This window comes from Arachis duranensis, chromosome 3 (genome assembly GCF_000817695.3).
Source record: "Arachis duranensis cultivar V14167 chromosome 3, aradu.V14167.gnm2.J7QH, whole genome shotgun sequence".
Taxonomy (NCBI): domain Eukaryota; kingdom Viridiplantae; phylum Streptophyta; class Magnoliopsida; order Fabales; family Fabaceae; genus Arachis; species Arachis duranensis.
The window spans coordinates 11,583,191-11,598,028 of NC_029774.3; the positions used below are offsets into that span (position 1 = coordinate 11,583,191).

A 14,838-nucleotide genomic window follows, 5' to 3' on the forward strand; every position below is an offset into this window, starting at 1 on the left:
GAATGAGAAATTCCCTTGAAATATAAGTTGAACATGAAAGAGAGGCCATTTTTCTAGACAGAACCAAAGCTTGTAGCATGTTTACAGGCAAAGAGAAATATATAAGTTGAAATCTTACGGGTTCTTCTACAAATCTGTGTACAAAGAGCACATTGCAAATTTTACGGAGGCCTCAATGCTTTTAATCATTGTGATTGTTTATGTTAATCATAATCTTTCATTTTATTTTGCTATATTTATTCATGAATTCATGTTATCTAGTGGAGAAAAGGTTTGAAGCTTAGTGGTGAAACAGCTGTTGAGAAAATAACTCTCGATGGGGTTCGCGGCTTGCGTGTTATGCTGAGTGCTACTGTTCATGATGTTTTATACTACATGAGCCCAATATACTGTCAAGACATAATTGACTCGGTATGTATGTGTGCACATATAGACATGCATACCTACATTGTCTTTTAAATCTTTAAAAATGATCAGATCTCGTTATTTCAACTTTTTCCTACTTTTTCCCCATTTAAAGATCAAATCTTACTGTTTTATTTTCAATTGACTGCAATAGCCCAATAACTTACTTTCTCACAATCACTTAGGTCTATTAGAATTGGTAAAGAAGGTATTTTTGTATTTTTCTGATCCTAGGGGCATTTATGATATTATATGGTTTCTGCTTTAATATCCCCTTGAATCAACAAACCATAAACTCCATTTTTGAAGAACTTTAGAGAGGATTACTTCTATGAGCCTCTTGTTGTTCTCAGAGCTGTTTTGGTAATTGCAAAAACAGCACTGTCAAACATACAAGTGGAAACATGATGCATTTTTTTTTAATTTCACGTGACAGCACAACAGATTTATCTAATTTCAAAAATTTCAGATGGAAAGTAACATTCTTGTTTCCTTCTTGATTTGGATGGTTTGTTTTGAAGATTTTTGTAACAGAACCCTTGATTGTGAAACCATTCTATAGGTATCTAACCAACTGAATCGATTATATCTGAAGTTTCTCAAGAGGAATCCTGGATATGATGGAAAGGTACACTATGAGAAAGTTTGCTTCATTTGTCCTCTATGCATTTTCAATATATATAATTATCTATTTTTGGCTGATTTTTCTGTAGATTTCTTTATATGGACATTCTCTGGGAAGTGTCCTTTCATATGATATCCTCTGCCATCAAAATAATCTGTCCTGCCCTTTTCCAATGGATTGGATGTTCAAGGAGCATGCTAAAAACGGGGAATCACTTCCTGATGAGCAAGACAGTCATTTTCACCATTCATCAATCAATAAGGACGACACTTTGAACACAGTGAACCCCTCCAATGAAAAGAACAGTATGCAGCAGATCATTCCCGAAGTAGAGAAAGAAAATTCAGAGGAATCGTTAGTTTCAGTTCCTGCCTCATCAAGTGAGCACATCACTGCTGAAACTGATGCTCCTAAACCAAGTAATGAGGGAGATGTTTCTGAGTTCCTTTCTTATTCTAGTGACATGCCTTCGGAGACATTCAATGGGTTGGATAAGTCTGAGAGCGCGAATGTTGGGCTATTGGCAAAGAGATTGTCTGAGGAAGAATGTCAGGGTACAGAGAACAAAGATGAAGTAATCAAGAAGCTCATGAAAGAGGTTAGTTTTCAGGTTCTACCTGTTCCTTTATTTGTAATTTTTCATTTTTAATGTTCTTTTCTGGAAACTTCCCCCTTTCAAGATAGTCAGGGAATCTAAGAAGCCATAAGATACAGAAGCACCCCTGCTGTTTATCCTTTACTTATTTCCCTTCAAGATGAATCGTTAATTCATGACAATCAATCAATTAATCATGTCAATTGCAGTACCATTATCATAAGCTGTTATTTGCTTGCCCATAATGGTTTGTTTTCTCTGACACCTCATCCTATTAAAGGTGTTTCTATGGAGAAAGCAAACACTCAGTCCATTGTAAATTTTAGGTTGGCTACCTCACCCTCCCCCCATACCCCCTTCTTTTCCACACACCCAGAGAAGTGGCAATGTTAAGTTCTTTTTACACTTTTGGTTATGAGTTTGATTGCGTCCTGTGTGTGCTTATGAATTGTTAGTGTCTTGTTAGTATGTCAATATGTCCCATGGAATGGTGGGTTTGGCTTAGTAACTATGGTTTGGGAGTTATTTTAGTCTAATAACGTGTGGATATGAAGTTATTGTTCAATACTTAGTTTTGAATTCGCTAAGATGGCATTAACTTGAGAGGTATTGTCTTGAATTGTAAAATCTCTGCCATTTCTTGAATAAAACCTGGAATTATTAAGAACTTCATTATCGCCTGGTTTGTTACCCTGTAAAGATTTAGTCCTTAGCTGTGTTTCACTGTGCCTATTCTTGGTCTATTACTCCTAGTGGGTTGAATTTCTGAATTGGTCTGTGATACATGTTTATACTGGTATGAGAGCTTGAACTGTAAGATGGAGGCTGGGTTTGGTGTGTGCATATATACTACATACATGGCTTACTTACTTTTAGACTTATAAAATCAATGGAATGTTCTTGAATTAGTATGGTAATAACTTGTAATTTCGTTGTTTAGATTGATTCATTGAGAGCCTCTCTAGTCAAAATGGAATCACGAGGTGCAGGGCATATTGAAGAGTTGCAACCTGGTAGATACTAGCTTGTGCTTGAACAGCTTAAAGTGTTTTCTTTGTTCTCTTTGAATTTCAATATATAACGCAAAATAGTTAAAGATGCTTATGTCAATATGGCAGTGCAACAGTTACCTGAAGGGTTATCTACACCACAAGATGAATCAAAGAGTTATACCCCATATATCAAGTACACAAAGCTTCATTTCAAGGTATGGTAACAAATAAAAACCTTTGTTTCAGGTATATAATCTCTTCAGTGTTTTCTACTGTGATGTATGTTTCCCTTTAGTATTTTAAACATATCCAATGAAAAAAAGATGGGTGCTTGCTAATTTCCATTTAAAATATGAGTTATATCTCGTTGATAATATGATTATTACTGCTTGTATGGCAGGTTGACACCTTCTTCGCTGTTGGATCCCCTCTTGGTGTATTTCTTTCTCTCCGTAATATCCGAATTGGCAATGGTAATAAGTTTTGAGCATGTATATACATAAATGGTGTGAATTCTATAGTGGCTATAATTATGATGGCTATGAAACTTTGTCAACACTTAAAAAAGTATTGCTAAAATTAAGGTCACTTTTTTTTCCAAATTAAAAAGCATTGGCAATAATAAAAAAATGTGACCTTAATTTTGGCTACAATTTTTAAGTGTTGCCAGAACTTTGTATTTCTAGTCTTGAAGTTCCTTTTACAATAGTGCACATTTTATACTATATTGCTCTGTTTCCACATTGATGAACCATTTGTAATGGAAGTATGATTTAGAGACCATATAAGGAGTATGCAAATTGAGGGTTAGCCTTAGTGCAAAAGGTTTCTGCCTTGTGACTTAGAGCTCACAAGTTGAGTTTCTCTGCTTGTGGAAATAAGACTGCACGCACTATCCTTCCTAATCTCCATTGGTTCAGATCTTGTTCATTGGGCTCCCCTGCTTTGAACATGTTTCTTCTAAAACTTTCTTTCATTCAAATTCATTTGACACTATTAGATTAAGTTGGAAATAGGAAGTTGGGAATATCACACCATATTACTTTATTGGATAAGTGCTAGTCACCTATAAACATACAAGCTTCAATTGTATTGATGTAAATTAAGACAAAACTCTTTCCTCATCATTCTAGGCAGAGGTCAAGAATATTGGGAGCAGGAAAATATAATCGAAGAAATGCCAGCTTGTCGTCAGATGTTCAACATTTTTCACCCCTACGATCCAGTTGCATACAGGTTTGTTATATTTTCATCCCCAATGAAATTCCCTAGTAGGCTTTTTTATTTCTTGCCGCCAGTTGCTTTTAAATAATCCCTTAATTATGCTCAAATTCTATGTATTTGCTAAATCCCGTTGCTGCTATTTGAATTTGGAACATCACTTTAATATATAGATTTTGCAACAAGAGGGGTATTATATTAGGGTGGGAAAAAAGGTATATATCTAACAAACTGCTCCACATTGTTTGAACATGGATGTGAGGACCTTTGTCTTGCTACTTGCACACTGGCTTGTGGGATTGTTAATACCGATTCAACATTATTTTACTAATTTTCTTTCCAAAATATATTACTTTAATATTCTATCTGAGGATTTAGAAAAATATATGACATCATAAATGCTATTTTTATCCCCCCAAAAAAATATCACTGCAGGATAGAGCCACTTGTCTGTAAAGAATACATTGGCAAACGTCCTATTTTGATTCCGTATCACAAAGGAGGAAGAAGGTTGCATATTGGATTTCAGGTAAGGCAGTATAGATGCTTGTACCATGTGAATGCACTGGACCACTGTATTTGTCTCAAATAATCCCCTCAATCCTGGTGTAGGAATTTACTGAAGATTTGGCAGTTCGCACTCAAGCAGTGAAGAATTATCTGAATTCTGCAACGGTGAGCATCTTTTCTATAAGAATAACCAAGTGGAGGGATGGCATACAGATTAGGCTAGATGACCAAGAATTACGATTATTTATTCATTTCATATCATCCTTTCTCCCTGTTACATTTTCCCCTTCTATAATATCCATTTTGGAATCTTTTTTTCTATTATTTTTCCCTCGCTTTTCATGTTTCATGTGCATTGTGCACAGAAAATGTGCAGTTTTCATTTTTGTCTCTGAATTCATTTGAAACACTCGTGGAGTTAATTTTTGTTTAACCATGGGGGTATGAATTATATAATTTCCATATAAAGAGTTGCTTCCCTAATATTTAAACTGATGTCCAGTGGTTAAGATTACTTGTCACCTTGACCACTTTTTTGGTTAAAAGCAAGAGGCTTTATCAGAGAGAAGTACATTTTTTGAAAAAAAAAAAGAATAATAATTAGATATTCCTCTGTTGGCCAAATCAGCGTCAAAAGTTTTAAGAAACATAATGCAATTAGGTTCTGTCCTCGTATTTCTGTTGGGGTGAGTTCCTTTATTGGGATTTTGGATTAGGAGTCAAAGGCTGACCATAAAGCAATGTATGTTACTAATATCTGCTACCCTTATTGGAATCCTAAAGGGAGAAAGAAAGTGAAGGAGGACACATTTGGAGTAATGTTCACGAAATATAGGACCACCTAAGCAGAGATGTTAATAATAACTACGAAGATTGCAGCTACCGTAGTGGTTTTCTAAGTTTCGAATGTGAAATTTATGAGTTTTGATTGCTTTGTAAACTTGCTAGCTTAGAGTTTGGTTCATGGGTTGGTCGACAATTCATATTGGGAGAATATACTAGTAAGCTAAAGTGTATGCAGGTTTGTTACAAATGCAGCTCAATATAGACAATTTGAAGCTTAATATTATTTTAGGACATAAAATAAATTATGTAATTCATCAATTATGATGGTTCTGCTAGATTGAACAGAAAACATATTGTTTAGCTTTGTAAAATGATTGTTATTCATGATTTTCGAGCAGGTTAAGGTCCTCACAGTTTGTCAATCGACAAGCATGGACAACCAAGAAGGTAATATTGTCTTTCAGGATCCTTTTCATTTGATAACTTCATTTTTATGAGCTAATGTTTTCCGATTTCATATAATAAGGTTGTTTTTAAGACTGTTGATATAGTAGCTGTTAAAATGGATTTTTGTAATCTTACAGCTTTTCCCATTTGCATTTTATTTAGAAGTGGCTTTTCTTAGTTCCTTTTGCCAGGGTTGTGATAACTAATAACCATGCCACAGACATGGTAGTCAGTCTTGTGGGAGTAAGTTTCATTCGCTGACTTTTTGGTAAATGTTATGTCACCAAAAGAAATGTTGAACTTTAAAGTCATGTGATGGCTATATCTATGAACATTTAGATTTTTATAACCTAATGGGAATGTGCAAAATTCCACAATAACTGTAAAAAGCATTGCAAGCTGATTTCAGCTTTAACAAGTTATAAAACTTGACTACTTGAGTTCAAATTAAATCTTGCTTCTGTTCTTAATGCAGATATTTATGGTCCTCATCTATAGTCTTTATTGTAGAATGTATTGAAAATAATATAACAATACCAAACATGTTGTGTTTGATAGTTTGACTCTGATTTTGCAACTTTATTGGTCTCGTGGTTATTAAATCATTTATTCTTGATTAATGCTATAACATAATTGTGACAATTTTTTCTTGGCTCCTGTATTGCAGATGAAAATCCAGAAGTGGAGGAAGAGCCATCATATGGGTCTTTGATGATGGAGAGGTTGACAGGAAGCAAGGATGGACGAATTGATCACATGCTACAGGTATGGAGTTGTTCCAAACTAACAATCTGCTACTGCTATTGTTGACCCACTACTCCAGTGTCAGAAGTCTTGTGCAAACCAAGATCATACATAACTGATTTCTGCAAAATTTGCTGCTCCAAAATTAACTCATTCAAATTCTTTTTCTTTATTCGTTTGATTTTCTGTTTGATATACAGGATAAGACATTCGAGCATCCATATCTGCAAGCCATTGGATCACATACGTAAGTGCTTCATTTAGAATTTGTGTAATTATCATACTATCAAGATTGTAGTCATTGGAAGTGAATAAAATGAAGCAGCTGGGTGATTATTTTAATTGTTAGGTTATATATATATATAACAATTCTTATTTCTTGTCTGGTGGCCATGGATTCTAATAACATAAACAACCTCTTTGCTTATGTTAGGCTACATACATCTGATCCTCTGTAGACTTGTAATTGGAGTTTGCTTAGAATATCTTTGTGATTTGTTTAATTTGTTCTCTAGTTGTTAACATAATACACTATTGGTTGTCTGTGTAATTTTGATAAGTATAATTTTGATGCAAGTTTAGATGACCTTTTAAGTAGTGGGTTTGGAAATTAGTTATTTTTGCTGACATGGCAATACACGATTGGTTGTCTGTGTAAAATTCTTTTACATTGACAGTACATGAACATTAAATTCATAAAGATATGTTTAAAATTTATGTAAAACAATAACATATTGCATTTTTTCTTATGTCCCTTGAGCCAATTACATGGCCAGTGGCTCAATTGCCACGTTATATATACCGGGACAATACACAGAACAATCTATTTTAAAATCAGATCCAATGTGGTGATGAGTTGATTCTCTTCCTTAAACATAGCATAGATTAGATTTAGAATTGATGTGCCTAATCATAAGGGTCTTCTCTGCAGCGGGAAAGACATGGTTAATATATGTTTTGGAGCTTCAGTGTCTATTATTTTATTACTAGAAAGAGAATGAATGATTTGACAGAAATATCATGGATTTTGTGGTGTTATTCTTATAACTGATAACTGACAACCATTTTTTTTGCTCTGTACAGAAACTATTGGCGGGATTATGACACTGCTCTTTTTATATTGAAACATTTGTATCGAGATATACCAGAAGACCCCAACTACTCGGATGCATCAGGCATAGGCACCTCAAAGTACGAGAGTGGTTCTACTGGCTGGTTTGATAGGAGAGAGACTGTTGAGGAAGAAGTTCCCTTGACATTCTCTGACAAGGTAATGGTGAGAAACTTCTCAAGCAAGGCTAGAAGGATTATACAGAAGCGCACACCTTCTAGTTTCTAAATAAATGCAAGGCTAGAGATGTAACTGCATCAAATCACTGCTTTGTGAATGTGGCACATGCTGATACGAGCATTGCTCTCAATCATTCATCCGTAGTTGCTGTTAATGCCTCTAACAATGTAATTGCAATTGTGTAATTGTCAAAGAGTGTACACTAGAAGTAGAAGGATTCATCATCTTAGAGTTGTCCGATATGGCTGACTAGTGTAGTGGTGAATTGTTCCATTCTCCAATGTACATAGGAGGAGAAAAGAGCGGGGAAAGTCATACTTGTACCTTTTGTTTACGAACTGTATAATCATGGTCCTTAGAACAAATTGCTATATAATGAAATGATTGTTCTTCACTGTGTACACTTAAATCAGAGACATTTTATATATGGCAAAACCTGAGCAATTGAGTATAGTCCTGGGGAAAACACAGATACAAGGTATTAGGAGAGCATTATAACGTTTTTCCATATTGTAGATTGAGCTTTCGGCCATTTTTATGACCACAGTGGTACAGTCTACGGATGAATCGGGGCTGCTTCGGTTTCTGGTTTGGGTGGGCAAATTATTCCCCATTCCAGCCCACCTACCTCCCCATCGGAAGACTCATTTGGAATCCAAGTCCATTCACACCAACTTACTCTAGACAAAGATACGATTTTAACTTCTAATTCTGTGATGTTACCTCATTGAAGGAAAAGACCTTGCAAATAGAATACGTTTTCGTAATAAAGAGACGCAACCCGCAAAATCGGAAACATGACAATTACAGGACCAAATTTAGTAAAAATATAATTATTTGGAATCAGGGATCTTTGAACATTCAAAATAGTCAACATGCAAGGGGCATTCCCCTTTGTCCATTTCAAAGCATAATCCTAAAGTCTGTTAAGTAATGACATGCTTCTTGATGATGGTAATATTATGTTGCCCAAACATCTTGCTGCAAAATTGATGCTATCTGCCGACAACGTTCACAAATTGATGTGGCCCCAGAAACTGTTTGCACCGGAAACTGGCTGTTACTTTTTCATTTGTCTTCCAATTTTCTTTTTTAGTGTTTGGTTTTCTTCTTTCCGATCTCAGGTTTCATCGTACAAGGAAAAATTTACAAGTGCATACAACTAACACTACAAACACTTGTACAGCAAATATATAAGAACAAACTCCAATTATAAAGAAACCGGAAACATAATTAATGAATTGAAGCTGATCACATTATGTTTGCAAAGTCAAATCCATAGTGATATTCACCAACTCCTACATGTCTTCATTTCTCCTCAAAATCAACATCAATAATCTCAGGGTCTGACTTAGATGCAGAGGTTCTTTTACCATCTCTTGAAGAGAAATCCCCTTTAGGTTGCCACACAATGTTGCCACAGCTTGTACATCGAATTATTTGGCTCTTAAGACCAACAAATTGCATCTTACAAGCTGGACAATTTCCCTATACAGATTTAACAACATTTTGAGCCTATAAAGTGCATAAAACATTATAATTGAAAGACCACTAGAGCAACTTGAGCTATGTGCCACATAAATAACAAGTCCAAATAATTTGATCCAATGTGTTTAACGTCGATGGCAACTGCCAGCATGGTGAGAATTAACTGAGTGCTAAGTTGCAAAAATAATTTAACAAATGCAGCTCAAGTATAAATGCATGAACATTTAAACATCAAGTAAAAATGAAAACATAGAACAGATGATTCAAGGGAAAAAAGTTATTTCATTGAACACAGAAGTTTTCTTGGTCGCAGTTAAAACAAGCTTCATAGGCCCAGTTCAGAGTCTACAGGTTGTCAATGAGGCCATCATGTTAAATTATTTTTGGTGTACTTATTGTTTGCACGCCTTCTTTCCTAAAGAGAATTTCACCTACCTGGTCATGGCCACAAGTCATAACTGCTATTGAAGTGATGTACACTACTCTAAACAGCACAATTCAGAAGTTATGCACATGCTTGAACGCATTAAAAATTGAAAGGCAATGATTCCTCATACCTGAATAGCTAAATTGTTAGCCAATGTCCCTATGAGAAGAGGACCAGCAAATGGAAGTACCCATGTTGCAATAATCAAGATTCGAAAAAGCCAACCAGACAATGCAAACCAGATGAAGAAAGTTGTCTGAAAGGGGGAATTGACCAGTCAGATCAAGGTCGAGAAACTGAACTAAAAAATCACATGTATACTTAGACGAGTTGGTACACACTTAAGCATGATTCAAAGGGTTTTTTCTTCCTTTTTATAGAATAAAAATAATAACTAAAGCTTACATATCTTCAAAGTAAGATCAAATAAAGTGATTAGATCCAGTGTGCCCTTTGGAGAAAGTAAAGTTAATTAGATTCACAGGTTATGGCAGCATTAATGGAGAAAATGTTTACAATGAATTCTATGGGACTCAATTTTTGGAACCTAATGTATGGTTTAATGCTCAAGTTAAATCTCGCATTTCACATGGCCTTTGTAAATAAATCTACATGAAATATTCCTATCTAGCATCTTAACCCAGAATAAAAATTTTGAATTTGAGTGATATACTTACCACGACGCCCTTTCCCACTGGACTATCCAGAAATTTATTGAGCTGCACCCTGTACTGAACCACACACACACGCACAAAATAACATAAACCCTAAGAATATAAGATACCGAACCAGTAACCACCACAAAACTAAGATCATCAATGCACAAAAGAAGGGAAATAATGAAAAGACCTGAGGCCAATTTCTTCTGAAATCCATGGTGAAGTTGCGCCATCGGAGGCTAATCTCGAAGTCGCGATCAATCTCACGTGCTCGGTCAGCGGCAGCCCTGGCCACCGAGGAGAGGCGGTTGGAGAGGGCGTAGCGGCGGTCGAGGCGCTCAGCGGTTTTCTTCGCTTCGAAGATGAAGCGCTCCATGCCGTCGTTGGCGCCTCGCCACGCGTCCTTCCATGCTTCCCCGGAAGCCATACGCTTCGCGAAGCTGTCCATGTCGCTCCGGCGAAAGGCTTCGACTTTGAAGGTTACCATTTGGCGATGGCGGCGCTGCAGGTTCGTGTTGGGCGGTAGCAGAGGTTGCCACCGCAGAGCTGTGGTGGCCATGGCAGTAGCTCCCGTTCTTCAGAATCGGCAAAACGAAGAAACAATTATCGAAGAAACTGGAAATTGGAGAATACAACACTCAATTTTAGAAAACCACAACACAAGACAAGGGCTTTCACTTTTCACTATTCAGAACCCAATTTGAGATAACGTGACCTTACAACTCAATAATGATAATTAACAGTAATAAAATTGACTAATACAACTACAGAAGAAAAAAAAGAACATAATAGTATTTATATCATTAATTATTCATTTTAGCAAAACAAATGTTCACATTTTCAACTCCAATAAAATAAAATAAATATTTGATTCTAGCATAAAATGGACAGATATTTTTTTATTAGGCAATTGGAAATCAGCGGATGATCAAACAGGGAGACAATTTCTTTCTTAAGAAGATTATTTATTACTTTTAAAAGAATTCGTCAATATTTGTGACGTGATTTCAATATTTACAATGCAATTCAAGTTTATCAGATGTGACTTGCATATTTGCAACGATTGCAAAGATATCATGTGGTAGGCATGTATGCCACGTGGAAATTGATGTATATGATATTTATTTCATTGCAAATTTCGTGAATTAATTACCATGGAATTTTCAAATTTCATTTTTATATAAAAGCAAACAAATCTGACAGATATTATACTATCTTTCCAAACACGTCTTCTACCTCAAAACAGTGACAGCATTTGGATTGAATTGAATTTGGTTGCGACGTGATAGTGAATGTCGTCGTTGACATCCCTCTCCGAGAAGGCCACCAAGCTTATGCGAGCTCTCCAGTACGATTCCTACGGCGGCGGTGCCGCCGGTTTGAAGGTACCTCGGAAGCAACTAGCATTAACCCTGTTGATTGGAAGATTCAAAAGGGCATACTTCGCCCTCTTTTCTTACCGAGAAAGTTTCCCCACATACCCTGTAATTATGCTAATGCTAAATCTTCTTCTCCATTTACCTCTAATCCGCAGTGTTCTGGTTTATTTATTTGACAATTCGTGTTTAATGTTGCTGCAATCAGGTACTGATGTTGCAGGAGAGGTTGTAGAGGTTGGACCACAAGTTAAAGATTTTAAAGTTGGAGACAAAGTCATTGCTAAACTCGGTCATGATGTAACTTTCTCTATCTTTCACTTGTTATTTGCTTTCGATTAAAGTTCCGGTGATTTCTATCTACTGTCTACTCTAGCTAGGGGGTTAAAATTGTAAGCTTGAGTATATATACATTGTTGTTCACAAATGGCAACACTTCTATCAAGTAGAAGAGAAAAGGGTTAAATGGACTTTCTTTTTCAATTTCTTATAATTTCAAATGGTTACTAGCTACACTCTGAAGGTGCAGCAAGAATAAAAGAAAACAACAGAATCCACACTAATATATCCCACATAGATGTCTCTTCTATTAGCCTTCTAAGTTCTAACCCTATGCCACAATTCAATTCAAGAAAACAACAGCTAGCTTCGCGGGTCTCCAGTGCTATCTCAACACACAAGAAGCTGAACAGAGCAAAATCCTTCTTTTTTCTGCGTGTTTTCTCTTTGTCTCTGAACCATTCTTTTTTCTCTTTAAAACATAGCTGCAGCTGAATCTTTGTTCTGATGCTGCTTCATCATTTCCTTATATCCATGACAGTTGTAGTAAGTTGGATGAAATTATAAAAGATGTTTCAAATATTCCATTGTATTCAACAACTCCAAAGCATACTGAAATACCCATTCCAATGCCATCATTTCCACCATTTTTCTGAGTTTGAATCTTCATAATCACCTATCATGTAAAGCAGCCCTTTTCCATTCGACAAGTATCCTCCTAAAGCATATCTTCTTCGATTTGCATCATGAATACAGCACACCCACCATTCCACCTTAATTTCTCTTCTGTGTTCCTCATGACTGCCATGCCCTCCTTTTGGATATCTATCTTCCTCTATTTGATCTTCCTTCTCCAAGCTCCGTGAACTTGGGCCTTCTCCTTGTTTTTTTGATAATCTGTTAACTAGGGAATATGAGCATACACTTGAGCCCAGTGTTTGGAATGTATGCTTGATTCTAGGTTTTCGGGATAGACACAGTAAATCATTCAAATTTTAAGAATTAGGTGGAAAAAGGTAAGAAAGTAGGGGGTGAACACAAACAAATTGCAATTCACTAATTCAGTGAAGCAGTTCTAAATAGCTGTGATGTAAGACAATAGTCTTATACTTCTCTCTATATTATATAAAACACGTCTGCTAAGAAAACATGTGATACTTTTTGGAACACACGAGAATAAAACGGGTACCCCCAGTGCTCCAAGCTCTGACAATTGTGGGGTTGGAGAGGGTTTTATGTATGTGGCCTTAACCCTAATAGAGAGGTTGATTTTGTGACACAATCTGAAGATCACCTTTCCCCATTTTTGTTCTAGTTTTCCTCCCGTAAACTAATAAATGATAGCCCCTAGATGGAAGAGTATAATTTAACTTTCTGAAACCTGTAAATTTTCCAAGTTTAGATCGTTGTCCAACATATCCTAGGATAATATTTCCAATATCTATTTTATGTGTTGTTTGTTTTGAATGGCAGTATGGAGGTGGATTAGCAGAGTATGCCGTTGCTAGTGAGAGCTTAACTGCTATCAGACCAGCAGAAGTCTCGGCTGCTGAAGCAGCAGCTCTACCTATTGCCGGTCTCACTGCTCGTGATGCCCTCACTGAAATTGCAGGAGTCAAGCTTGATGGGTCTGGCCAGCAAAAGAACATATTGGTAACTGCTGCTTCGGGTGGTGTAGGTCATTATGCTGTTCAACTAGCAAAACTAGGGAACACACATGTGACAGCCACTTGTGGGGCTCGCAACATCGAGTTTGTTAAGGGCTTAGGAGCTGATGAGGTTCTTGACTACAAGACGCCAGAGGGGGCAGCTCTAAAGAGTCCATCAGGCAAGAAATATGATGCTGTGATACATTGTACAACCGGAATACCATGGTCAACTTTCAGTCCTAATTTGACTGAAAGTGGGAAGGTAATCGATTTGACACCTAGCGCGAGTTCTTTGTGGACATTTGCTGTGAAGAAAATTACCTTTTCCAAGAAGCAGCTGGTGCCATTCTTCGTTACTATCAAGCGGGAGGGCCTGGAGCATATGGTTCAGTTAGTGAAGGATGGGAAAATCAAGACTGTTATTGACTCTAGGTTTCCTTTGAGCAAAGCTGAAGATGCTTGGGCTAAGAGCATTGATGGCCATGCTACTGGAAAAATCATTGTGGAGACATAAGCTCTGTTTGCTTGCAGTTTCAGTATTTCTGTGTATCCATGTATGGTACAAGGTATATAGATGTGAATAAGCAGCATATGGTATGCTGCTGTTTTTATGTATTCTAGTGTTTGGAGTGTGTCATTCCCTTGCTGTTTGTAAATGGTAAGATCTCTTTTTTTTTTTGGGGTGTGTGATATAAGATGCTTTATTAGGGAAATCAGTCAAGTCTTTTACCTGGATTTTATTTGTTTTATTTTATTTTCATTTTTGGGGTGCTTGTGTTAGTATGTAAAAACAGTTCATCTCTGCTGTTAAGCACTTTCCCCTGTTGTTTAGTTTATTGCATACGAATTTTAGTAAAAGGGTTTGCTAAAAGTTTGAGGCTTCTCACTTGAAAAGCATATTTTGACAGCATGAGAATTACAAAATAGTTATACTATCACAAACTATGTACTTATGATATACTTTGCTCATCTTGATGTTTCGTTTGGATGTAAGATGTCTCAAAACTTATACATTAAGCTAACTAGTTCTTTTAATCATAAGAACACGACATTTTCGTCCAATCCAATTACTTGTCCATGGTGGATCTCTAGACACAACATGGTATCCTGCATTTGTGTACAATTTGCGTGCACCAAGATCTTCTTCATAAGCCCGAAGTGCAAGAAACTCATGACCCCACAGAATGGAAAGCTTATCACACGCTTTCAACAATGCAGTAGCTATTTTCCTCCTCCTGTAGTCACCAGTTAGTTTCATAAATTCACACTTAACAGCACAATGAAAACCAAATAAACTAAGTCTATATTAGATTTCACTTAGTTACCTGAATGTTTTGGAGACTG

At 36.4% G+C, this 14,838-nt stretch overlaps 4 protein-coding genes across 4 annotated transcripts in view; 2 read left to right on the plus strand and 2 right to left on the minus strand.

Moving 5' to 3' along the window:
- The window catches only part of LOC107477585 (phospholipase SGR2), a 13,166-nt gene extending 5,141 nt beyond the window's left edge, over positions 1–8,025 (plus strand). Inside the window, exons 9-21 of the mRNA XM_016097634.3 lie at positions 262–411; positions 968–1,033; positions 1,119–1,628; positions 2,566–2,638; positions 2,744–2,832; positions 3,018–3,090; positions 3,751–3,853; positions 4,274–4,367; positions 4,451–4,513; positions 5,533–5,581; positions 6,249–6,346; positions 6,526–6,572; positions 7,409–8,025. Coding sequence (XP_015953120.1) covers positions 262–411; positions 968–1,033; positions 1,119–1,628; positions 2,566–2,638; positions 2,744–2,832; positions 3,018–3,090; positions 3,751–3,853; positions 4,274–4,367; positions 4,451–4,513; positions 5,533–5,581; positions 6,249–6,346; positions 6,526–6,572; positions 7,409–7,664 — 1,671 coding nt within the window. The 3' untranslated portion in view covers positions 7,665–8,025. The remainder of the gene's footprint in view (positions 1–261; positions 412–967; positions 1,034–1,118; positions 1,629–2,565; positions 2,639–2,743; positions 2,833–3,017; positions 3,091–3,750; positions 3,854–4,273; positions 4,368–4,450; positions 4,514–5,532; positions 5,582–6,248; positions 6,347–6,525; positions 6,573–7,408) is intronic.
- A 408-nt stretch (positions 8,026–8,433) lies between these two features.
- Positions 8,434–10,978, minus strand: LOC107477587 (uncharacterized). Its single transcript, XM_016097637.3, has 4 exons — positions 10,381–10,978; positions 10,209–10,262; positions 9,662–9,787; positions 8,434–9,104 (listed from the first exon to the last, which is right to left on the minus strand). Exons 1-4 carry the CDS (start codon positions 10,747–10,749, stop codon positions 8,925–8,927), a joined length of 729 nt encoding a protein of 242 aa, XP_015953123.1. The 5' UTR covers positions 10,750–10,978; the 3' UTR covers positions 8,434–8,924.
- Positions 10,920–14,365, plus strand: LOC107477588 (chloroplast envelope quinone oxidoreductase homolog). The gene is made up of 4 exons (XM_016097638.3): positions 10,920–10,932; positions 11,480–11,674; positions 11,775–11,866; positions 13,319–14,365. The coding sequence occupies exons 1-4, from the start codon at positions 10,920–10,922 to the stop codon at positions 14,006–14,008; spliced, it is 990 nt and encodes a 329-aa protein (XP_015953124.2). The 3' UTR covers positions 14,009–14,365.
- The window catches only part of LOC107477586 (uncharacterized), a gene marked incomplete in the record, with an annotated part of 1,527 nt that continues 1,044 nt past the window's right edge, over positions 14,356–14,838 (minus strand). Inside the window, 2 exon segments of the mRNA XM_016097635.3 lie at positions 14,356–14,729; positions 14,820–14,838. Coding sequence (XP_015953121.1) covers positions 14,513–14,729; positions 14,820–14,838 — 236 coding nt within the window.